At 40.3% G+C, this 24,823-nt stretch overlaps 1 protein-coding gene across 1 annotated transcript in view; it reads left to right on the forward strand.

Annotated features, from left to right (window-relative positions):
• NEK10 (NIMA related kinase 10) overlaps positions 1-24,823 on the forward strand; it is a 259,175-nt gene that overhangs the window by 28,732 nt on the left and 205,620 nt on the right. The window contains exon 7 of the mRNA XM_012511285.2: positions 18,163-18,247. Within this exon, the coding sequence (XP_012366739.2) occupies positions 18,163-18,247 (85 nt within the window). The remainder of the gene's footprint in view (positions 1-18,162; positions 18,248-24,823) is intronic.

Here is a 24,823-nt window from a genome sequence, read left to right on the forward strand (position 1 = left end):
ATATCTCACTGTAGTTTTGATTTGCATTTCTCTGATGATTAGTGATGTTGAACTTTTTTTCATATACTTGTTGGCTATTTGTATGTCTTCTTTTGAGAGTTGTCAATTCATGTCCTTTGCCCACTTATTTTATTTTATTTTACTTTAAGTTCTGGTATACATGTTCAGAACGTGCAGGTTTGTTACATAGGTATACATGTTCAGAACGTGCAGGTTTGTTACATAGGTATACATGTGCCATGGTGGTTTGCTGCACCTATCCACCCATTGTCTAGGTTTTAAGCCCCCCATGCATTAGGTGTTTGCCACCCACCACCCAATAGGCCCCAGTGGGTGATGTTCCCGTCCCTGTGTCCATGTGTTCTCATTGTTCATCTTCCACGTATGAGTGAGAACATGCGGTGTTTTGTTTTCTGTTCCTGTGTTAGTTTGCTGAGAACGATGGCTTCCAGCTTCATCCATGTCTCTGCAAAGAACATGAACTCATTCTTTTTATGGCTGCATAGTATTCCGTGTTGTATATGTGCCACATCTTCTTTATACAGTCTATCATTGATAAGCATTTGGGTTGGTTCCAAGGCTTTGCTATTGAAAATAGTGCTGCAGTAAACATACATGTGCATGTGTCTTTATAGTAGCATGATTTATAATCCTTTGGGTATTACACAGTAATGGGATTGTTGGTTCAAATGTTATATCTGGTTCTAGATCCTTGAGGAATTACCATGCTGTCTTCCGTAATGGTTGAACTGATTTACACTCCCACCAACAGTGTAATAGTGTTCCTATTTCTCCACAACCTCGCCAGCATCTGTTGTTTCCTGACTTTTTAATAATCACCATTCTAACTGGCATGAGATGGTATCTCACTGTGGGTTTTTTGTTTGTTTGTTTTTTGTATTTTTAGTAGAGTCGGGATTTCATCATATTGGCCAGGCTGGTCTCAAACTCTTGACCTCATGATCCTTCCACCTCAGCCTCCCAAAGTGCTGGGATTACAAATGTGAGTCACTGTGCCCAGCCCTCATTGTGGTTTGGATTTGCATTTCTCTAATGACCAGTGATGATGAGCTCCTTTTCATATGTTTGTTGCCTGCATAAATGTCTTCTTTTGAGAAGTCTCTGTTCATATCCTTTGCCCATTTTTTGATAGGGTTGTTTGTTTTTTTCTTGTAAATTTGTTTAAATTTCTTGTAGATTCTGGATATTAGACCTTTTTCAGATGGATAGATTGCAAAAATTTTCTCCCATTTATAGGCATGGACAAGGACTTCCTGACTAAAACACCAAAAGTAATTGCAACAAAAGTCAAAATTGACAAATGAGATCTAATTAAACTAAAGAGCTTCTGCACAGCAAAGGAGACTATCCTCAGAGTGAACAGGCAACTTTGCCCACTTTTTAATGGTGTAATTTGCTTATTTTTTGCTATTGAGTTGTTTGAGTTCCTTGTATATTTTGGATATTAGTCGCTTGTTGATGAATAGTTTGTAAATATTTTCTCCTATTTAACGGGTTGTCTCTTCACTCTCTTGATTGCTTCCTTTGCTGTGCAGAAGTTTTTAGTATAATATAGTTCCATTTGTCTATTTTTGTTTTAATGTCTGTGCTTTTGAGGTCTTACTCATAAAATCTTTGCCTAGACCACAACCTACAGAATGGGAGAAAATTTTTGCAATCTAGCCATCTGACAAAGGGCTAATATCCAGAATCTACAAATAACTTAAACAAATTTACAAGAAAAAAACAAGCCCATCAAAAAGAGGGCAAAGGATATGAACAGACACTTCTCAAAAGAAGACATTTATGCAGCCAACAGACATATGCAAAAATGCTCATCATCACTGGTCATCAGAGAAGTGCAAATCAAAACCACAATGAGATACTATCTCACGCCAATTAGAATGGCGATCATTAAAAAGTCAGGAAATAACTTAGGATGTGGAGAAACAGGAACACTTTTACACTGTTGGTGGGAGTGTAAATTAGTTCAACCATTGTGGAATACAGTGTGGCGACTCCTCTAGGATCTAGAACTAGAAATACCATTGGACCCAGTAATCCCATTACTAGGTATATACCCAGAGGATTATAAATCATTCTACTATAGACACATGCACAGGTGTGTTTATTGCGGCACTATTCACAATAGCAAAGACTTGGAACCAACCCAAATGTCCATCAATAATAGACTGGATAAAGAAAATGTGGCATGTATACACCGTGGAGTACTATGCAGCCATAAAAATGATGAGTTCATGTCCTTTGCAGGGACATGGATGAAGCTGGAAACCATCATTCTCAGTAAAATATCACAAGGACAGAAAACCAAGCACCACGTGTTCTCACTCATAAGTGGGAGCTGAACTATGAGAACACATGGACACAGGGAGCAGAAGATCACATACCAGGGCCTGTTGGGGGGCTGGGAGAGGGATAGCATTAGGAGAAATACCTGGTGTAAATGATGAGTTGATGGGTGCAGCAAACCAACATGGCACATATATACCCATGTAACAAACCTGCACGTTGTGCACATGTACCTTAGAACTTAAAGTATAATAATAAAAAAAGAAAAAAATTAAAAACTAGCAATCAAAACCCTAAAAAAAATCTTTGCCTAGACCTTCCTATGTTTCATAGGAAAATGTTTTCTGTTTTTATTTAGTAGTTTCATGGTTTTGAATCTTAATGTTTAAGTCTTTAATCCATCTTGTGTTGATTTTTGTATATGGTGAGAGAGAGATAGGGGTCCAGTTTCATTCTTCTGCATACTGATATCCAATTTCTTCTGCACCATTTTTTGAAGAGGGTGTCCTTTTTGCAGTGAATATTCTTGGTGCCTTTGTTAAAAATCAATTCGCTGTAAATATGTGGATTTGTGTTGGGGTTCTCTATTCTGTTCCATCAGTCTATATGTTTGGTTTTATACCATTACCATGCTGTTTTGGTTACTATGGCCTTGTAATATGTTTTGAAGTCAGGTAGTGTGATGGGTCCTGCTTTGTTCTTTTGCTCAGGATTGCCTTGGCTCTTCTGGTTCTTTTTTTGTTTCATATGAATTTTATTTCTTTTTTTTTCTATTTCTGTTAAATATGATCTTTTGATAGGGATTGCATTGAATCTGTATATTGCTTTGGGTAGTATGGTCATTTTAATGATATTAATTCTGATCCACGAGCATGGAATGTCTTTCCTTTGTGTCCTCCTTAGTTTCTTTCATCAGTGTTTTGTAGTTTTCCTTGTAGACATCTTTTACCTCGTTGGTCACATTATTTTTCTAGGTATTTTATTTTTTTGGTAGCTAACAGAAATGGGATTGTCCTCTTGATTTCTTTTTCAGCTATTTCATTGTTGGTGTATAAAAACTCTACTGATTTTTGTATGTTGATTTTGTATCCTGCAACTTTACTGAATTTATTTATCATACCTGAGTCTTTGGTTTTTCTAAATATAAGATCCTGTCATCTGCAAAGAGGTACATCTTCCTTTTTTTCTCCCCCAATTTGGATGCCTTTTATTTCTTTGTCTTGACTTATTGTTCTGGCTGGGACTTCCAGTACTATATTGAATTTGAGTGGTGCAAGTAGACATCCTTGTCATGTTCCATTTCTTAGAGGAAAAATCTTCAGTATGATGTTGGCTAAAGTTGATATTGTTATATATGGCCTCTATTATGTTGAGGTATGTTCCTTCTATGCATAGTTTGTTGAGAGTTTTTAATCAGGAAAGATACTGGATTTTATCAAATGCTTTTTCTGCATCTATTGAGATGATCATATGTTGTTTATCCTTCATTCTGTTGATGTGATGTATAACATTTATTTACTTCTGCCTGCCAAACCATTCTTGTCTCCCTGGTGTAAATCCCACTTGGTCATAGTGTATTATCTTTCCGATATGCTATTTAATTTGGTTTGCTAGTACTTTGTTGAGGATTTTTACATCTATGTTCATTAGGGACACTGTTCTATAGTTTTCTTTTTTTTTATTCTTTTCTTGTTTTGTTATTAGGGTAATGCTGGCCTCATACAATGAGTTAGAGAGAATTCCTTCCTCTTCAATTTTCTGGAATAGTTTCATGAGGATTGATATTAGTTCTTCCTTATATGTTTGGTAGAATTCAGCAGTGAATCTACCAGTCCTAGGCTTTTCATTTTTAAGAGACTTTTTATTACTTATTTAATCTTGCTGCTCATTATTGTTTTGCTTCAACCTTGGGAAGCTGTAGTTTCCAGGAATTTATCCATTTCCTCTAGGTTTTTCAGTTTGTTACCACATAATTGTTCATAACAGTCTGTGATGATCTTTTGTATTTTTGTGTTGTCAGTTGTAATATCTCCTTTTCCATTTCTGATTTTGGTCTGGGTCTTTCTGTCTTTGCTAGTCCAGCTAGCGGTTCATTAATTTGTTTATCTTTTTGAAGAACCAACTTTTTGTTTTATTGATGCTTTGTGTTGTTTTTTAGCCTCTATTTTGTTTAATTCTGCTCTGATCTTTTTTGTTTCTTTCCTTCTGTTAATTTGGGGTTTGGTTTGTTCTTGCCTTTCTAGTGTCTTGAGGTATATTATTAGATTGTTTAAAATCTTTCTACTTTTTTGATGTAAGCATTTTATTGCTATAAACTTCCTTCTTAGTACAGCATTTGCTGTGTCCTACAGGTTTTGGTATGTTGTGTTTCCATGTTCATTTGTTTCAAGAAATTTTTCTATTTACATTTTAGTTTCTTTATTGACCCAATGGTCATTCAGGAGCAAATGTTTAATTTCCATGTATTAGTGTAGTTTCCAAGTTCCTCTTCTTATTGATTTTTAGTTTTATTCCATTCTGCTCTGAGAAGATACTTGATATGATTTCACTTTTTTAAAATGTGTTGAGACTTACTTTTTAGCCTAACATGGTCTATCATGGAGAATGTTCTATGTACTGAGGAGAAGAACTGTATTTTGCAGTTGTTGAGTTGTTGGATAAAATGTCCTGTTAATGTTTGTTATGTTCATTTGGTCTAATGTCCAGTTTAAATCCAATGTTTCTTTGTTGATTTCTACCTAGAACCTCTGCTTACTGCTGCTATTATTATATTAGAGTCTATCTCTCTCTTTAGATCTAGTATTATTTGCTTTGTTCTTTTTTTTTTTTTTTTTTTTTTTTTGAGACAGAGTTTCACTCTGTCACCTAGGCTGGAGTGCAGTGGTGCATTCTCGGCTCACTGCAACCTCCAACTCCCAGGTGCAAGCGAATCTCCTGCCTCAGCCTCCCAAGTAGCTGGGATTACAGGTGCCTGCCACCAAGCCTGGCTAATTTTTGTAGTTTTTAGTAGAGAGGGAGTTTCGCCATGTTGACCAGGCTGGTCTCGAACTCCTGACCTCAGGTGATCCACTCACCTCCGCCTCCCAAAGTGCTGGGATTACAGGTGTGAGCCACTGTGCCCAGCCAGTTTGGTTCTTTTTTAAGATATCTATGTTTGTATCCTGAATTGTTTTTCTGATTTATTTATATTTTTTTGGACTTTTCTTATATCTCACTGAACTTCTTTTGAAACAATTTGAATTCTTTTTCCATGATTTTGTGAATTTATTTTTGATTGGGATCTATTGTTGGATAATCATTGTTCTCCTTTGGAGGTGTCATATTTCCTTTCTTTTTCATGTTTCCTGTGTTCTTACAGTGATATCTGCACATCTGGTGTAATAGTCACTTCTAATTTTTAAAATTGGCTTTCATATGGGAAGACTTTTTCCTGAGGATGAATCTATAATGTTGGTTGGGTAGGGTACTTTGGTTTTGATTCTGGGTGAGTACAGTTGTGCAGTCTCTGTATGATTTCTTTCTCTATGAACAGTGTCAGTGGTATCTGAGATTTCCTCAGTGGCTTAGGCTGTAGTTATTCTTGGAGGCTGGGGTGTAGTTTTGGTGGAGACTGGGACACAAGGTAGGCTGGTCTTCAGTCTCCTGGGGAGGCATCAGTGGGATAGCATGCCTATCCTGGGGACCCTAGATGGCATACACTGCCACTAGTGTTAGCAGGTCCAGTTGGGTCTATTCTTGGGCCTCCAAGTGGCTTACTTGGATGCCAGTAGTGGCAACCATGGGCTGGACAGGTGGAAGGGTTCTCATGCCCCTGAGCAGCTGGTGTGTTGTGAGTGATGGTCGTGGCAGTTGTAGGGCTACCCTCTAGGTCCCAAGTAATGCATGCTGGTGTTGGTGGTGGCTGCAATGGGATAGGCACACTAGTCTCCAGCCCTGCAGGCAGCACATGCTGGTAGGTGCCAGCTGTGGTTGTAGTGGCTTGGTGGGTAGGCTCAACTTCAGGCCCTTGGGAGGAGTGTTTAGGTGCCAATGGTGGTAGACTAGGCTGGGCAATCCCCTGGCCCTTGGACTGTATGCTCTGGCATGGAGGGGAGGGTGAAGCTGGGCTGGGCTGACTGGTCCTCAGGGCCCTGTAGTTGTGTGTACAGGTGTTGGCCATGGTAGGCAGGAATGGGGGCAACCTCTAGGCCACTGGCAGAATGCCACCGGGTGGTGTTGGTGGGGAGGCAATGTTTTTAGTGATGGCAGCCTAGGCCAGCAGATGTTAAGCATGTGTGCCCCTTGTGCCTCAGCCCCAGATATGGTAGCCCATGGTTGCTTGTTCCTAAGCCCTGGGGTCAACAGCCAACTCTTCTCTTGCACCTCTATCCCAGCACTGCTGGCTTCCAGGATAGTGCACACTCTGTTGGGGGTAGGGCTCTAGAATGGTGTCTTGCTCAGCCCTGGTGGTAGCCTGCATCTTGATCATGCCTCCTACCTGGGTATGGTAGCCCACGGTTGCTTGTGCCTAAGCCCTGCGGGCAGCAGCCCATGCTTCTCTCACACCTTAGTGCTGGTGCTACTGGGTTGCAGGATAGCATGCAGTCTATTGAAGACAAAGTTCTTTTTTTTTTAATTTGAGATAGAGTTTTGCTCTTGTTGCCCAGGCTGGAGTGCAATGATGTGATCTTGGCTCACTGCAACTTCTGCCTCTCGGGTTTGAATGATTCTCCTGCCTCAGACTCATGAGTAGCTAGGATTACAGGTGCCTGCAACCACACTGAGCTAATTTTTGTATTTTTAGTAGAGACAGGGTTTTACCATGTTGGCCAGGCTGGTCTTGATCTCCTGACCTCAAGTGATCTGCCTGCCTCAGCCTCCCAGAGTGCTGGGATTACAGGTGTGAGCCACCGCACCTGGCCGTGGGTCAAGGAGCTCTCCTATGGCTAGGATTGCAGGAGTCCATGGTGATAATGTGGACCACTGAGCGTCTCTCACTCACCCTTTCCCTGTATTGTAGTCTCCCTTGGCTCCCAGCTGATCTTGGCTAAGCAGGCTTCCTCACTTCCTTCTCCTTGTTTACTTTAGGTATTGCCTGCCACTTTTCTACTGAATTCCAGTGTTCTCTCTTGGGTGACCTATTTGAAGCATAATTATCTGCTCACTATATTGGTTCTTCTTAGTGGAGGAAGCCAGTACAAAATGCCCCTAGTCAGCTCTCTTCAATTGTTACTCCTGGTAACTAATCTCAAGGTGTGGCAAGATATGGAAACAAATTGTGGTCTTCCAATCTTTTTTTCTGTTGTGACGTCATTTGTCTGTAGTAGAGTTTGATTTCATTTCCAGCTCATCTGCCTGAACAGGAAAGTATAAAGGGCATTGGTATCCAAGACCAGGTTGTTATGAGCTGTGTAGGGAAGTTGTCAAAACATTATCATATTCTCTAATTAATTGACCTCTTATAAAATTGACCTCTATTCAGATATCGCTTGTGTATATCTGCTTCTCTGGAATTCCTGTTTGTTAGTCCATTCCTTGCTGACATGAAGATTCTGTATTACAAGGCAAATATTATTTATTTGTGAAACAAACTTGCAAATCTGGCTGAAGTTGTAGAATTTTATGAAGTTATTGAAAGTGATGGAGCTGAGCTGGTGGAATATGACAAATAAGGCTCAGGCAGAAATAGGTCACCTGACAATGAAGGAAGAGAGTGTTAAGAAGGAAAATGATGAAGGTAGTTTGGAAAAACAAAGAATAAGAGAGGACTTTGGGAAAAAATAATGAATCCTTCCAATATATTCACAAAAATAAACCTCTTTTTCTTGCAAAATCAAAAGTAAAGAAAGAATTGGATCACGTTATATGAATATTTTTTCAGAAAAAGTGTTCCAAAAATGTCAGCAGAATTTATTCTTGCTTTGCTCTAGTTACCAGGGCAATGTTTCAGTATAACTTAAATTTTGTTAAATGTAAAATAAAATACATCTTGGTTTCCTAATTTATTTTTTAAGATGTTGTTTCAGTCTTTCCTCCTGCTCTTTAATATGAAATTTGGTGTTATTTTGAAGTGGGTTTACTTAACTGGCCTCGTTCTGGTACTGTCATTCTAGAATAACCAGGATATACCTCTTCCTTTGCCTGTAACTTTTGTATAGGTAAGCTTGTCCAAGGTACTCATTCTAGTTGGAATGAGTTGGAAGAAACCATTTAGTATGACCTTATTTGTAAAAAAATTAATTTACTTTTCTGAAAAGAATAAGTTAGTATCCTTATTATTTTTTACCCCAGTTTCCTGAGATATCTGCTACAAATTTGAAGAATTTTGGAAATGAGTCTGTAGGAAGTCTTGATGAGAAATGTTTGCATAATGTATAAGAGAAAACTTGTTGAATTAGGAGAAAACATCACAAGGTTATTAGAAATTATCATAAAAATTATTCTGAGAACATCATAGATACTTATAGCCAAGAGGATTAATATAGTTATTTGTTTAGCTGTCAGACAATTTGTTATCAATGTCCACTCCAGGACCTAGATCATGAAGCAAGTGACTCTTTTCCTTTCGAGCTTTACCTGGTCCTCAGCATTGATTATCCAGACTCCATCACAGAGGGAGGTTAGATGAGAGGACCAGAAGTTAGGATACAGGGAGAATCTCTTCAGTGTTTTGAATAAATTCTTGAAATAGATGAAGCTAATGAAGAGATGCTTTTTCTGTGAATTTATCTCTTCAGCCAGTACAGAGGCCAATAGAGACCTTTGAAGGTTCCTTATTGCCTAAGAAAGGAGAATCCTGGTCACCTTGGTAAAGCCTGTCAGATAGTTCAGAACCTCCCTAGAGATAGAGCTTCAATTTAGCACCATAAACTGGGCACAGATAAAGTTTCATTAAGGCCTCAAAATCTTAGGTTTGTGTCTTTTTTTTTTTTTTTTGACAGAGTCTTGCTTTGTCACTCAGGCTGGAGTGCAGTGGCCTGATCTCAGCTCACTGCAACCTCTACTTCCCGAGTTTAAGTGATTCTCCCTGCCTCAGCCTCCCGAGTAGCTGGGATTACAGGTGCCTGCCACCACGACCGGCTAATTTTTGTATTTTTTAGTAGAGATGGGGTTTCACCATGTTGGCCAGACTGGTCTTGAACTCCTGACCTCAGGTGATCCGCCTGCTTCGGCCTCCCAAAGTGCTGGGATTACAGGTGTGAGCCACTGCATCCAGCCAGGTTTGTGTCTTTATGTACTAAAAAATGTTATAACGGCCTATTCCTTAGTTGGTTCACATAGTTCTCTGAGATCTTGTTCCTTCTTGGCCTCATCTCTTTATTCTGTCCAGTGTCTTTCCTGGACTCATTGAGGTCAGAGTGAAATTTCTGTTCCTTTGAAAGTTATTCTTTTTGTCACCTCTGATCCTTTGACCATGGTATTCCTCTGCCTGAAGCACTCTGTCTCCACCTCTTTATAGTCTTTTATCCCCTGCTCAAGCCATTGACACTGGTTTTGTTAGGGGAACATTGAGGCTAAGATTGTTCATTTGGAATTTCTTTTCATTAAATTATTTTGATTGCTTTAAAAATTTTGGAAAACACAGAAAATTATAAAAACATGAAAGTTTACTATTTATACCACCCTTGGAAACAGCTATATTAACTTTTGCTATGTTTCCTTCTAATCTTTTAACAATTTTATGTTTTTTTCCTTCACTTATCTGATAGATTATTATGCACATACAAAACTACATTCTGCTCTTACCTAGAGTAGTAGAACTTTTTAAACAGACTGGATCATTGTTTTAGAATGAAATTTGTCTTTTTTTTCTCTCTTTTACTCGAAGCTTCACAACCTTAAACATAGACATGAAGCAAATAAGCTTTAACAACCTAAGATCTCATGTAGTCCTCAAGCAAATGATGATTTCCCTTCTTCGCATCACCTAACTTGGAGCAAATATCTAGCTCTTGTATTATTATTTCTCATGCAATATTATCTAGGGTATTTTAGGTAAACGTGTACACACATGTACACACACACACAGGCGTAGTCAGCCCTCGATATCCAAGGGATCTGCATCATCAGATTCAACCAACTGCAGATTAAAAAATATTCAGGAAAAACAATAAAAAACACAACAATAAAAATATTTACATAGCATTTACATCATATTAAGTATTATGAGTAATCTAAGATGATTTATAGTACATGTGAGAATATGTTTAGGTTCTGTGGATTTTGGTAACCATGGGGGTCCTGGAACTCCTGAGGATACCAAGGGATGACTATATTTACCAAAAAGGTCATGAAATAATTGTAGAGGTAGAATGGACTCTGAAGAAAACCTTCTTAAGCCTCATTTGATAGATGTGGGAGATGAGCAGGTAAGGTCCAAGGTCCTGAGACAAAGCCATGGCTGGTACTCTTTTCTCTTATGCCTCATGGATTCCCTTGTTCTTTACTAATCAATGCACATTTAAAATTTGTTTCAGGTATGCACCAGGGAAAAGTATCACTTTGGTAACCAGACTTACTGCTTCTTGTGTAGCTCATTCACTTGGCTGTCAATAGGCATGAAATGAAAATGTTCCTACCTTCCTAGGAAAGAACTGGTTGTTCCTTGGCTACAGGTAACCACCAGAACCAGTTTTAAACCTGGCCAAATCAATAAATGACAGTTTCTCATGAGTACACGAGTTTCTGAGAGCCGGGCAGTAACTGACAGTCACATTCTGGGAGCTGCATTTCCACAGCTAAAAATCAACCAATCCCCAAACAGCCTTGTGAAACCTGGCCTTTCCTAAATTTTCCTATCCACTTTGCTCCAAGAAATGGGGCCTTCTAAGTACACTCTCTGTATTAGTCTGTTTTCATGTCGCTAATAAAGACATACTAGAGACTGGGTAATTTATACAGGAAAAAAGTTTAATGGGCTTACAGTTCCATGTGGCTGGGGAGGCCTCACAATCATGGCAGAAGGCAAGGAGGAGCAATTCATGTCTTACATGGATGGCAGCAGGCAAAAAGAGCTTGTGCAGGGAAACTCCCATTTTTAAAACCATCAGATCTCATGAGACTTATTCACTATCATAAGAACAGCACAGGAAATACCTGCCCCCATGATTAAATACCTCCCACCAGTTCCCTCCCACATGTGGGAATTCAAGATGAGATTTGGGTGGGGACACAGCCAAACCATATCACTCTCCTTTGCTGTAAATTCATCTTTTGTTATACTGTTGATTTGTGGGCTCTTCCTTCTTTAAGCATCTCAAAGTTAAGATGTTCAAAACAGTACTTTTGAGTTTTCTCACTCAATGTGTGAGAATGCCTCAGTTTTAGTCTTCCCCATCGGCTAGTCGAAACCCCCATCATCTCTTGCTTGGACCATTGCAGTAGGCTAACAGGGCTCCCTGCTTTTGATGCTTGGTTCTTCATACTCTGTTCTCAACATTGAATTTAGAAGGATTTTTTCAAAATCTCCTTCAGATTATGTCAATCCTCTGCCCAGAGCCTTCCAGTGACTTCCCTGAATAGAAAATCCAAAGGCCCTGTTCTTATTTTACAAGGCTGTTAAAGCTCTGGCTTCTCCTGTCTCTCTCACCCCAATCCCTATTGCTCTGTCTTTGCTCACTCTGCTCCAGCCCCACTGGCTTCCTTGCTGTTCTTTGCAGATTACAGTATTCCTGCCTCAGGGACTATGTATTTAACTACTCTGCTGTTCTGACCTAGACATCCATATGGATCAATCCCTCAAAGAATTCAGATGCTAATCTTACCAAAGAACTGTTCTGTGACTGTCCTAGAATAGCATGCCCAGTACTCGTTAAATCGTTAACCTTGATTATTTTCCACTGGCCACCACCTGATATGCATTTTTATTTGTTTTTGTGATCAGAATGTAAGCTCCATGAGTACAAGTGCATGGGTTTTTCCTCTGCTGTACTCCTGGCCTTATAACAGTACTTGGCTGATCACAGGTGATGAGTATATACTAAATATTTGAAAACATTCTGAAATTTTCATTAATTATGTAGAAGAAATACCTCTAAGAATGCATTTATATTCTGATTTTAGGGGCCAACATGATCCATTTGATGGGTTTCTGATTGGGTGTACATTTCATGCTAGATTTAATAGGGGACACAGAGAAAGAACAAAGACCTATTAAGAATAACAAAATAAATCAGTGAGAATTCCCTAAATAATCATTTAGGATGGATTTCTTCACATATATTCTTTTTTTTTTAAGTTTTGCCTAGATGTGAATTTTAGTTTTTCAGCTCTCCAAAAAAATGGGACTCTGTCTTATGAATTTGAGGTGATATTTGTTTTGAAATAGGCTTGAATTCCTCTATTTTTAATGAGTCAAAGATGTCAGGTTGTTTTGGTTTGTCTTGTGTGTTAATGAAAACAGTACTACAACATGAAAAGGGCTGTGACATGAAAGAGACAGAGTGTGCTACAAATGACGGTCAATGTTGTCACTTCTGCCGTTTGCATCAGTTCCTCGGTTCAGTTAACCCTGCTTCATTATAATAGCACAGCTTCGTGGACTGACTTTTTACTTGGAACCCTCACATCACATATTTGTTTCTCTTACTGTGTAAGAAGTTGAAACCCTGTCTACTCTTTCCCTTTTCAAATAATGTGTCTCCAGTGCTTTTCCTTCTTTTTATATTGATGGCAGAAGATGGCACCTGATGCTGACAGCAGAATGGCAGGTGGTCATGGACAGGGGTGGTGGGAGCTCATCACGCTGCCATGTATTAATAGTCCTGTGAAAACAGTGGCATAAGTTCAGTCATAAGAGGGGACAAATATTTGCCCGCTCATGAATTTGCTTCTGTGTGGCTGCTATATTGAGACATGGCCTCTAGAGAAATACTATCTTTGCAGACAGGTTTTTCAGGGCTGCCCCCATGCCACTCTGCTGAATGCTACTGTTCCCATATTAAACATATCTGCAGAGTCACTTTCTCTTCAGCCATCCCTGTTAGACTCAGGTGGAGGGGAGGGATGGCAAGAGCACTGGAATGGGAGTCTGGCACCTGGCTCTATTACTTATTGTGTAGCTGTGGGCCAGACACTCAGCACCTCCAGGCCACAATTGCTGAGTCAGTAAAATAAAGGTGCCTGTCTTTATAATCTGTCACTATTATTCACTGTAATTCTCCGGTTGCACTAAGCTGTGTGTTTCCTAGTCCCTCAGCTCTTGGCAAACAGATATATAAATATATAGTCTTACAGAGCATGCAATTCTCCTTGAACACCAGCACTTCATCCCATGTGCCCCATCCTTGCAGTGGGTTAAGGGCTGAGAGCCAAGGAAGGAACAACTGCTCTTTCAGAGGTCAGCGCAAAGAGAGGAGAAGCCAGAGGACTCAGACACCAGGAATTCTATTTACATTTACAGCAGCAGAGGCCACGTAGAAATATTAATAGCTTTGGGCTTCAGTTACCAAATTGCAAAACAAAACAAAACAAAAATGCCATTTGGTTGAAACAGAAATTTCAACTCTGAGATTTTTCTGGAACTCTTCATTTATATACACTTCTTTATTAGTTAAAAAAAAAACTATTCTGGAATTTTTGTTCTTTTTCCTGGGAGGTGGGAAGGAAACAAACTTTTTATATTTATATTAACATGAAAAATCACTGGAAAAGTCATGAAATTTCTTCATGATGATTGTATATGGCTAATGGTAAAAATACCAACTGTACACATATTTGTAGCATGAATCATCTCTTAAAATGCCCCATGGCTTTTCCTTTAAATAATGAAAAGTAATTAGCATTCAATGTCACTAGGTTGCTAGCAGCTGTTGCAACCTGATCATTATTTCTGTTAGATCTTTGGGATGTAGTATGTTTGCCCTATAATTCAGGCTGCATGCTATCTTTAGCTAACCCAACACCTGAAAGAGAAACTTGTCATGTGCCCTCTTCCTAATTATAAAGATTAAAGATATCCTCTCTGTATTAGGAGCTTTAGAATAACCATATTTTTAATAAGTGCCCCCATAGATGATTATTTTGAATTCAAAATGTATTTAAAATTTGGTTTATTTTTCCCAATGCAGGTTATGTCCGATCTGAATTCAGGATGAACCCATAGTACATCCTGGATGTGGCCTTGGATAATTCTGCCTGGCTGGCAGTTTTGGGATTGGTTGAATCCTGACTCTATTTTCAGAGGAAAATGGGCTTTGACCCCTTGGCAAAAAGGGGTCACTGACAGGGTGCTTGGGCCAGAGGAGGGGCCAAGGTGTTGATGGCAACTGTGGTGGGCAGCATAGCTGCCAAGAGTCTTGGTGATGGGAGGAAGAGTAATCCTCAGCCAGTGAAATTCTTTGGACATCTTACTCAACATCTCTCCACAGAGCCAGGCCTTATTGGGGGACTGTAATCTATAATGAGCACTCAGGAATATAAGGCTTTGGGAAGAGCCTACCTATCAACCTCCTTCCCATGAAGTCAGTCTTTGTAGATGGAAGGAATGGTGAGTGGCTTGGGGTGGAGTGTGAGTGGGGTGGGGTGGGGAGTAGCATCTCTAGTGGCAGTCACTACAAATGTTCATCCTAACTTTGAGGAAGGTGGTTCTCATTCACTCAGGTTTGAGACGTGCAGGTTTAGGGGCAGAGTTGAATTTCTCAGGATCATAGAGGAGACAAAGATGAACTGTAACCAGGGGCAGAGGATCAGTGTGGGACAGGCCAGGCAATGGATGGCTTGGGTCCACAGCTCAAGTAATTGCTCTGTTTGACAAGGGGGCAGATCTTTATTCTTGCTGGATACACAATCAGCTCAGCTGTGGAGGTGGGAGATGTAGGAGAAGTTATATAGATTCTAGTCTAGAATAGCTTCCATTATCTCCCTCACTTTTTCTTGGCTGAGTATGAAATAGAAGATGCTTTGTGTTTTAGGCTTTTGTTAACGTGTGCACCAAGCACCACTATGGAACTAGCTTGGAGGGCAATGTGAGCAAGTGTCACCTGGCCAGGACCACCTTCTGTTTCCAAGTTCCAGTACATGGCAGCACTCAGTCTCTCTTTCTCACCTCAGGAGTTCAGTCTGTGCTGTGTTGGCCACTTCTGCACAACATACACGGTGGTTAGAACAACTGCAGGTGACTGGCCTCATATCATGGAGAACATCTTTCAAATTCTTTATGAGGTTCCAGTGTTGAAAAGCCACAAAAGGCTTTCATGGGAAGCACCTTAGGCACTGGACCTTGGCCCAGCCATGTAATGAGAAGGTCAGCATGACTGGGAGGGAGTGAACAAGGGGCAGTGGAAAGACATGAGGCCAGAGGTGTAATGGGGAGGCCAGGCCCTGGAGGGCCTATGAGTCATGGTATGGACTTTGGTTTTTATTCTGAATGAGATGGGGTCTGTTGGAGGATTTGGGCTGAGGAGTGACATGAATGGACTTGTGTTTGTAAAGAATCATCTTGGCAGATGTGAGAGAGTAAAGGAAGGGGCAAAGCTGGAAGCAAAGATGCCAGATAGAAGGCTTTTGCAATGGCTCAAGCAAAAGATGATGGTGGCTTGATCCCGGCTGGTGGTGGAGGAGATAGTGAGAAATGGATAGGTTGTGGAGGCAGATATTTTAAAGGTAGAGCAGACAGGATTTGCTGAGGAATTGGCAAAGAATTTGAGGGAAATAGAGGAGGCAAGAAGAACAACAAGGGTTTCTAGATGACTGGAAGAATCAGGCTTGAGGGGGGGTTCATGAAGTCAATTTCAGACATGCTAACTATCAAACTGAGATTCAGGAAGCCATGGGTTCTAGTTTCAGTCTGGGCTCTGTTGCTCCAACTCTTTGGGTACAAGTATCCTCAACAACTGATGTGAAATGCACCTTGCATTGTGCACATTCTATGGCCTATGAAGCAACATTGGGAGCTGAATGAAAAGCTTTAACATTCTGACTGCATTTACAACTAGCTATAACTGGATGTGGGACAGCTGAGCGACAAAATAGAAATTGTTCACAGTGGCTCAGCAGGGTCAGGAAGGGATGTGGGTGTCACCAAAGAGCATAGACTATCCCTACCCTGACTTCCTACTTCTAAGCTAACCTCAGCTTCTGAGCTCATAGAGGCATGTCAGTGGAGGGATTCTGTCTTGACTGATGTGCTCCCTTAGGTTTAAATCTAAGTGAGAGGTGCCTAAAATGAGACCAATATGTGCTTACCTTTACCACACTGGTTTAAATCAGAGAATTGGTCATCCATGTGTATTTGAGTAGCTGCTGGGTGCAAGGCCTTGTGACCACCTCTGAATTTGATTAGTGTCTGGCTTCTTTCAAAAACATTGCAAAATTGAAATTGTCCTTATTTTTAAGAACTTTGAAGGATGCAACTAAATCATTCTTTGCTAAAGAAACATACTTTTTGAAAGCGTCTCAAAAGGTAGTTGAGTGAATACTTGTAGCATTTGATGGCATTGAAGTGATACTTTTAAGTTAAATAGTTCTTTAGAAATCTGATGATGGTATTTTGGATATTGGCTATATTCAATATTTGAAGCAAAAATCCAGGTTTGTTTTTTTTTTCCCTCTGAACAGACCTGTGGCAAATACACCTTCAATTTCTGTCATAATATGACTTCTCCAGTGACTGTGACTTTGATTTCAAAGGGTTCTGCTGAATCTCACTATAGAACTGTAGGGTAATATTGGTGCTTTGCCCAGAATCCTCCCGTTCTCACCCTTTTGGCTTTGGCACCTTCTTGTCCAACAACACTTGCACCAACCACCCTCAGGTTCCTTGAGTCTGCCTTGCCTTCAGGCACAGAGAGCCAGTGGGAGTGTCTGGGAATGTTCCATCAGTCCCTCCTGCAGCTCTTAGCGAATGGCAACAGCTTCAGTAGTACAGAAAAGCCCAGTGCCCTTGCCTCAGTATGGGACAACTCTGAGCAGTAACTTACATTCCAGAGCCCCACTGATTGGGTTGAGGGGAGATTTTGGCTGATGTGATACCCTTGCTTGGATTTCTCCTCATCCCTTTCCTGTTTCTCCCACTCTCTTACTGGCCTCTCTTGAGAGCATGCTTTCAATCATTAATTGGCATACACTAATCTTCATCTCAGGGTCTGCTTCTGGGGAAACTAATCTAAAAAAATACTTTATCCCTGTTTCCCAAACTGAGCACCAAACTGCCTCAGGGCTGCAGAGAACTCCCAGGGGACACTGTGAGATATTTTCAATTTTCTAAAAAACAAAACCAAAAACACCCTCAGTGCTACTCAACATCCATCAGATACAGCATGAACAACTGAAGGCAGTTTGTGATTTCAATGTTAGGTCGTCCTGCCTTCCTTTAGCTGATGGCATACCTTTCAGAGGCTGAGTTTTCAGTGGTTGCTATGATAAAAAAACAAGTACTCTATGAAAGGGGGAAGAGAAAACAAAGATGGTGAAGTCCAGACTGATTCCCAGGATTGAGAAGTTGTTTTGTTTCCACTAATGCACACACCCCCATTAATAAGTAAGTGTGGTTATGAAAATAATCTTTTGATGTAATGTATTATTTTTTCAAATGGATACCAATTTGTTATGGCATAAATTCTTACCAAGTTGGACCTACCTAAATTTTGGAATATTTAGCTCTTTCTTTTAATCTTAGGTACTATGAAATATTACTGAGTCAGTAAGGGTGGTGGCATGAACCAAATAAGTTTGGGGGGCCTCTCCTCCACACTGATAGTTTAAATGTGTTTTGAATTAAAATGGGTCAAGTGTTCAAGTACCAAATAACAGTCCCCAGTGCAAATTAACTAAGTGCTTCGTGTGTTCTTTATACTCCTTCATAGCCTTGCATTTTTATGAATTGTCACACTGGGGTTTTAAACGTGAACATGTTCTCTTGTTTTCTTTTTTCAGAGAGTGGGTTAATCGAGCCCCATCTATTCATTTTCTGAGAGTGTTAATCTGTCTGAGGCTACTAATGAGGGATCCATGTTATCAGGTTGGTTGGATAAATACAATTTTTTTTTACTTGTTATAAAGTCGTAATAAAAGACTGATGGGCTTTTCTTTGAAGTAGTCCATGTATACTTTTTGTTTTCTCTCTCACAACTCAATAGCTTCCATATATGGGGAATGTCTCATCTACTATTTAAAAAGATTTGAGAGGAGCGCTTTAATGGGGACCAAAAATTTGTATATTTCTGTTGTATTACTTATGGGATTAAGTGGATTGAACTTTTTGGTCTATGTTTTTCTTTGCTATCTGGCATTTTAAACCATTTACCATTCAAGGAGGTATACACTTGGCCACATCTTCAAACATGTTCAAGGCCAAGCAGCTCCCTAGGTCAAAGTCAGCAGTGATGAGTGGTGGCCTGCTCATGTGGCTGAGAGGCAGCCAATGGAGCTTTACTAGCTGCTCCAGGGTCAATCCCTTCCCAACCTCTAGAGTCAAATTTGAGTTAGAGGTGAGCAAGGAGCCTCCCGCTTGTCCCAAAGGAGGGCACTGAGGTCAAGAATCTTTTCCTGACCGGGTGCGGTGGCTCACGCCTATAATCCTAGCACTCTGGGAGGCCAAGGCGGGTGGATCACTTGAGGTCAGGAGTTCGAGACCAGCCTGGCCAACATGGTGAAACCCCATCTCTACTATAAATACAAAAATATTAGCCGGACATGGTGGCGCGTGCCTGTAGTCCCAGCTACTCAGGAGGCTGAGGAGGGAAAATTGCTTAAACCTGGGAGGTAGAGGTTGCAATGAGCCAAGATCGGACCACTGCACTCCAGCCTGGGTGACAGAGCGAGACTCTGTCTAAAAAAAAAAAAAGAATCTTTTCCTTCTTTCAGTAGTTAGTTTGATGTGCCACCTCTGGGTTTTTTTGTTGTTGTTGTTTGTTTTTTTTTTTTTTGGGAGACAGAGTTTTTCTCTTGTTGCCCAGGCTGGAGTGCAATGGCATGGTCTCGGCTCACTGCAACCCCCACCTCCCAGTTTCAAGCGATTCTCCTGCCTCAGCCTCCCAAGTAGTTGGGATTATCAGCATGCACCACCATGCCTGGCTAATTTTTGTATTTTTAGTAGAGATGGGGTTTCACCATGTTGTCCAAGCTGGTCTCAAACCCCTGACCTCAGGTGATCCACCTGCCTCTACCTCCCAAAGTGCTGGGACTACAGGCATGAACTACCATGCCTGGCCTCTGTTTTTAGTGCCTCTCAAACTTTAATGTGCATGGGAATCACCTGGACATCTTGTACATGCAGAATCTGACTCAGTAGGTGTAAACAAGATTCTTCATTTCTAACAAGTTTCCCAGGGATGCTATTGCTACTAGTTTACGGCCCATACTTTGAGTAGCGAAGACATAGTGCTTTAGCTGTGAGACTCTAAAGAAAAGCTTACTTAACACTTTTTTTTTTTTAACTGAAAAAGTATCTCCTTTTATGCCCTGTCCTCATAAGCTACGAGGAAGCTCACACCTTTAATTTTGAACTCGATTTTATTGATGAATTGTTATTTAACTCAGAATATGTTTCCTTTAAGTGCCAAGTTTGGAAAAGTAACCATTTCCTGTTTTACAGGGAAGCCCAAGGCCATCCCAGTGAGAGCTATCTTATTTTCTCTTTGTTGTTTGAAATATTTGGGTTATCCTGCAACTCTACTTCCCTCATATTTCAGAAGTAACCATCTTTTCCATATTTGGCATTTGAGAAAGTATTTTGGTACCAACCAGCCACAGAGCCTGCTCTGATTGGACTCTTCTGGGATTCATGGGCACTACACATCTTTCGATTAGAAGAGTCGTCCTCTTCCTCATACTGTATTCTAAACTGGCCTTGTGCTATTGTAATTTAGCTAACCACAGCCCTTTGGATATGTGAGCCAGGGCATCCTTGAAATGGCTTTCTGTCCTTGTTGCTCACAGTTTTCTGGGTAGGTAAGCACCCTTACTTTCCTGTGACCAACCATACAGAACTGTGTGTTCCATGCATTTCTGAGCTGCTTTTCGCAGTTCTCTTTGGGTCATGTATAAATGAGCATGGGCCATAAGTTTCCTTTTGCCTGGATCAGTCTTATTGTGCTCTTACAGTTCCCACTTAATTATTCATAGCACCGTCTTTTATTCCCCGATGTGTCTCAGTTTAGATGAAAACATTATATGTGTAATATTAATAAAGTTTTCCAGGAGGAAGGTCCGGTTAATCTGACTTGAACTAGCAAATATTTGTCCTAGAGATGTTCTGTTTGTTCAGAAAAACTGTTGATAAGAGTGTCTTACTCTGCTGATCTCCCATCTAAAGTTCTGCCTTTCATAATCTCATTCTGGGTGGATTGAACAGGGTTGATTGTACTGCCCTCTGAAGGAAAAAATTCAGAGACAACTTTATGAGATTTTGTGACCAAGACACATATTAAACGAATATTGTCCTGTTGGCCAGCCTTTCCATAGAAGGGAATTATCTCCGAGTCTGTCCTCCCTGGCACTCTTTCCACACAGAAGACCACGTGCTCAGGCAGTTGTTTAACATCTTGAGGTGCCAAGAATTGTTGGCTGAAGTAACAAAGCTATGCTGGGATTTACTACAACTTGCGACTTACGCCGGTGACTCTCAGCATGCCTTTTTCATGGGTATCTGTTCCTTTCCTGTCTTGTTCAGTCAGTACCGCAGGGTCCATAGCGGCTCTTCCAAGCCATCTTCACTTTTCTCGACCAAACCCTCTCCTGCCCCCATTATTCTCATCAAATTATATCATCCTCTGTTTTACAGGGAAGCCCAAGGCCATCCCAGTGGGAGCTATCTTATTTTCTCTTTGTTGTTTGAAATACTTGGGTTATCCTGCAACTCTACTTCCCTCATATTTCAGAAGTAATATTCCTCCCCCTGGCCAAGGCTTACCCTTCTACCTGCTCTCTTTCTATTTTTCCTTATCATAAAAATGTCCTTCTCTTGACCCAGCTATTCCTTCAAGTCCTCCTCCTACTTTTATACTATATTTTTTGAAAGCTCAGGCTATGTCTCCTGAATCCAGTTCCTTTCCACCAGGACTGATGTATTGCATAACTTGCACATTGAATTCTATGTACAAGGTTCTCTCTGGAAGTCATTTAAATAGACAACACTGGGCCATGCTGCAGTCCTCATTCCTCGACTCAGAGGTTGCAAACTGGTGGCTTGTAGACTGGATCTTTCCTGCCGGTACAGAGTTTCCATTATATGTTTAGTGAATGTTCCAGCCAGGAAAGACTGGAAGGAATGACAGAGAAGCTATTTTGAAGATATAATTGTTTAGAGTTTTTCAGAATTAAAGGAAGACACGTATTGAGGTTTTGAGATTTCAGTTACAGCTGGAGTCCCAAGCAGGATAAAGATAAATGTTCACCTGGATTCATTATAGTGAAGCTATAGCACATTGCTTATCAAAGATAAAGAGAAAACCTTAAAAGATCTTGAATTGCAATTATGTTAGAAACAATAATAAAAAATAGTGGGATTGAGTAGTCTTCTCTCAGCCCTTACATTCCCCAGCCTGTTTTTAGCAGGAGACACACTGTCACATTTTCTCTTTGCCTATACTGATCCTGAGAACCTCTAGCATTTATTCAGCATTTTTTGGGTATTATTTACACATTCCTATTCTTAACCTTGTCTTCCTAAGTAACCTTCCCCAAAGTTTTTTTTTTCTTTATTGTCTTCTCCCATGTCTTCCAAGCTCTTGGCTTCAACTATCTTTTTGTTGTTGTTTGTTGACAAGTTCATATCTTCAGCCTCAAACTTTCCCCTTTAAGTCCCAAGTTTCCAGAGACATGTTAGACAACCACCTCGATGAAACAGTAGCATAATGGTTCTCAAAGTGTGGGCCCATGTACTGTTTACAGGTCTCTGAAGCCCTTTCAGGAGTTCCATAAGATCAAAGCTATCTTCAACATGATGCTAAATTATTCGAAATGATGTTATTTGTCTTTTCACTCTCTTACATGTGTGCAGTGGATTTTTCTGTAAGCTACACAACATCTCATGACATCATGGCCCTGGCAGCTGATGGAACGTGTACTTGTGTATTCTTGTGTTTTAAAAATTTCTCACTTTTAATTTCTAATGCAATAAATATAAACAGATACATTCTAACCCATATAAACAAAAGCTCTTTGAGGTTCTCAGTAATTTTTAAGAGTGTAAAGGGGTTTGAGACCAAAACTTTGAAAACAGCAATTGTAGCATATTATACTCAATAACTTTATAATGGAGCTCTTCAATTCTTCCCCTCATCCTTGAACTTTTGGAATCAATTCCTGATTCTTTTAATGGCACCATATTTTGTCAGACTTAGGGTAGAAAACTTTAGAAGTATCTCTTGTATTTCCTTTTTTCTCATCCTCCTACAAATCAAGTATACCAAGCCTTTTAGAAGAGTGGTTACTGTTCCAAACCTAGAAAGATAGGTAAAGGCCAGTCCACAGAGGGGCATTAAAATCATAACCAAAGAATAAACTTTGGCCGGGTGCAGTGGCTCATGCCTGTAATCCCAGCACTTTGGGAGGCCGAGGTGGGCGGATCACGAGGTCAGGAGATTGAGACCATCCTGGCTAACACGGTGAAACTCCGTCTCTACTAAAAAATAGAAAAAATTAGCCAGACGTGGTGGCAGGCGCCTGTAATCCCAGCTACTAGGGAGGCGGAGGCAGGAGTATGACATGAAGCCGGGAGGCGGAGCTTGCAGTGAGCCAAGATCATGCCACTGCACTCCAGCCTGGGCGACAGAGCGAGACTCCATCTCAAAAACAAAAACAAACAAACAAAAAAGAATAAACTTTATGGAGCCAGTGATGATTTGAACAGAGGAGTAAATGGTCATGTCAGTAATTCAGTGTTAATGGTTATGCAGTGTGTTCAGCATTCATTGATTTAGTTGCCACGTAGGCTTAGGATGAGAGCACCCAAATGGAAATGACAGTTTTGGCTGTAATAAAAATCTATTGGCAAAATGTGCTCCATTTTTAAAAACATACTTTTTACCAGTATTATATTATTGACTCTATTTTTTTTAAAAAAGGAACAATTCAGGGGTAAGCTTAGGAAGGACATTGTTCACACTTCACAGATTGAACTGAAGTTCAGATTAACTAGGGGACTTTCTCCAAGTCATTAGACTCAGAAATATAGAAACCAGTTTTATGGCCCTCTGGCCTGTGACAAGGGAAAGATGCTGAGGGCTAAAAGGGCACACAGGGCGCATTGCTATAATCTAAGCTTGCGGTCATATTTGCTTTTCAGGTCAGTAACTAGAAGTGTTAAGCCCATGTGTATACATACCTTGTAGTCATGGTTTTCTTTAGTTTACACTCTCGGGTTTGTACAGTCCTGTTGGTATAAGGAAAGGAAATGCAAGGAAGACCAGGGTCTGTGAACAATCTCCTGGCCTTGCTCCACTTTCCATGGGAGCACGGAGGGAAAGTGTTCATTTCATAAACGAAGGTTAAATTCTTGAGTACATAACATAATGACAAAATTCTCTAAGAGGGAGTAAGCGTCTTTCTCATTCTTCTACTTTACAGCAGCACTTCTCAAACTTTATTCCACAGGAGTAATACGTGTCCTTGGAAATGAAGTGTGCTTTGGTTAGGGATGTTTAGAAAAAGCTGCACACTAGTTCTTCTTTTAGAGACTTATAGTGTACAGCAGCTCCAAAGAGTCTTGAGATAGAGAATTTGTTAAATCTGTTTTACCTTACATTTCCCAAGCTGATTGGACAATAAAACTCTCTCTTTCTCTCTGTCTCTTTTTTTTTTTTTTTTTTTTGGTAGAATGCCTAATTCCATCCACTGCACAAAATGAAATGACTGTTTCCAGGACATGTTTTAGGAAACATTGAGTTAGTCCCATATCATCAAAATTATTGAATAAATTTATTGTCATGGCAAACATTTAAAAATAACATTACCATGACCATTTAAACATTATTCTCTTCCTTGGTGTCTTCCCACTCCCAAGCTTCAGATGAATCTCCTTCATGTGAACGACTCCCAGATTTTAATCTTTTGCCCTCACCTCATTTTCTGTGGCCTGTTGTATTTTTTTTCACCTGGGCCTCCCATCAGCACTGCAGTATGTCCAAAATAGAGTCCTCTCCTCTATCTCAGCCTATTCCTTTCTTTTTCCCTGTGTTAGTTCATTATGACATTGTTCCCAGCCACTCCCACTAAAATAGACTGACGTCTTTGACTTTGCTTCTTTTCTTCCAATCTTTCTTCATGTTCAGTTGATCATATCGCTTCAAATACTACCCCTTTCTCTCCATTCTTGTTCCTGCTGTCACTGACCCCCAACTGAGCTCCCAGTTGATACCCTCCCCATCTCCGGTTCATTTTATGACTAGAAGGAAGTCCCCACAGCTAATTCTGGCCAGTCCGTTGCTCACACGTTTTCATTGGGTATCATGGTCTGCATGAAAACATTCAAATTCAGGCTCACATCTACGTCCTCCCACAGTGTGAATCCACCCTAAGTTTCTGACATTTTTTCCCAATAATACCCTCCATGGAGTTATGGAACTGCTTCTCTCAGAATTACAGCATGTCTTGA

Source organism: Nomascus leucogenys, chromosome 4, assembly GCF_006542625.1.
Source record: "Nomascus leucogenys isolate Asia chromosome 4, Asia_NLE_v1, whole genome shotgun sequence".
Lineage (NCBI taxonomy): Eukaryota > Metazoa > Chordata > Mammalia > Primates > Hylobatidae > Nomascus > Nomascus leucogenys.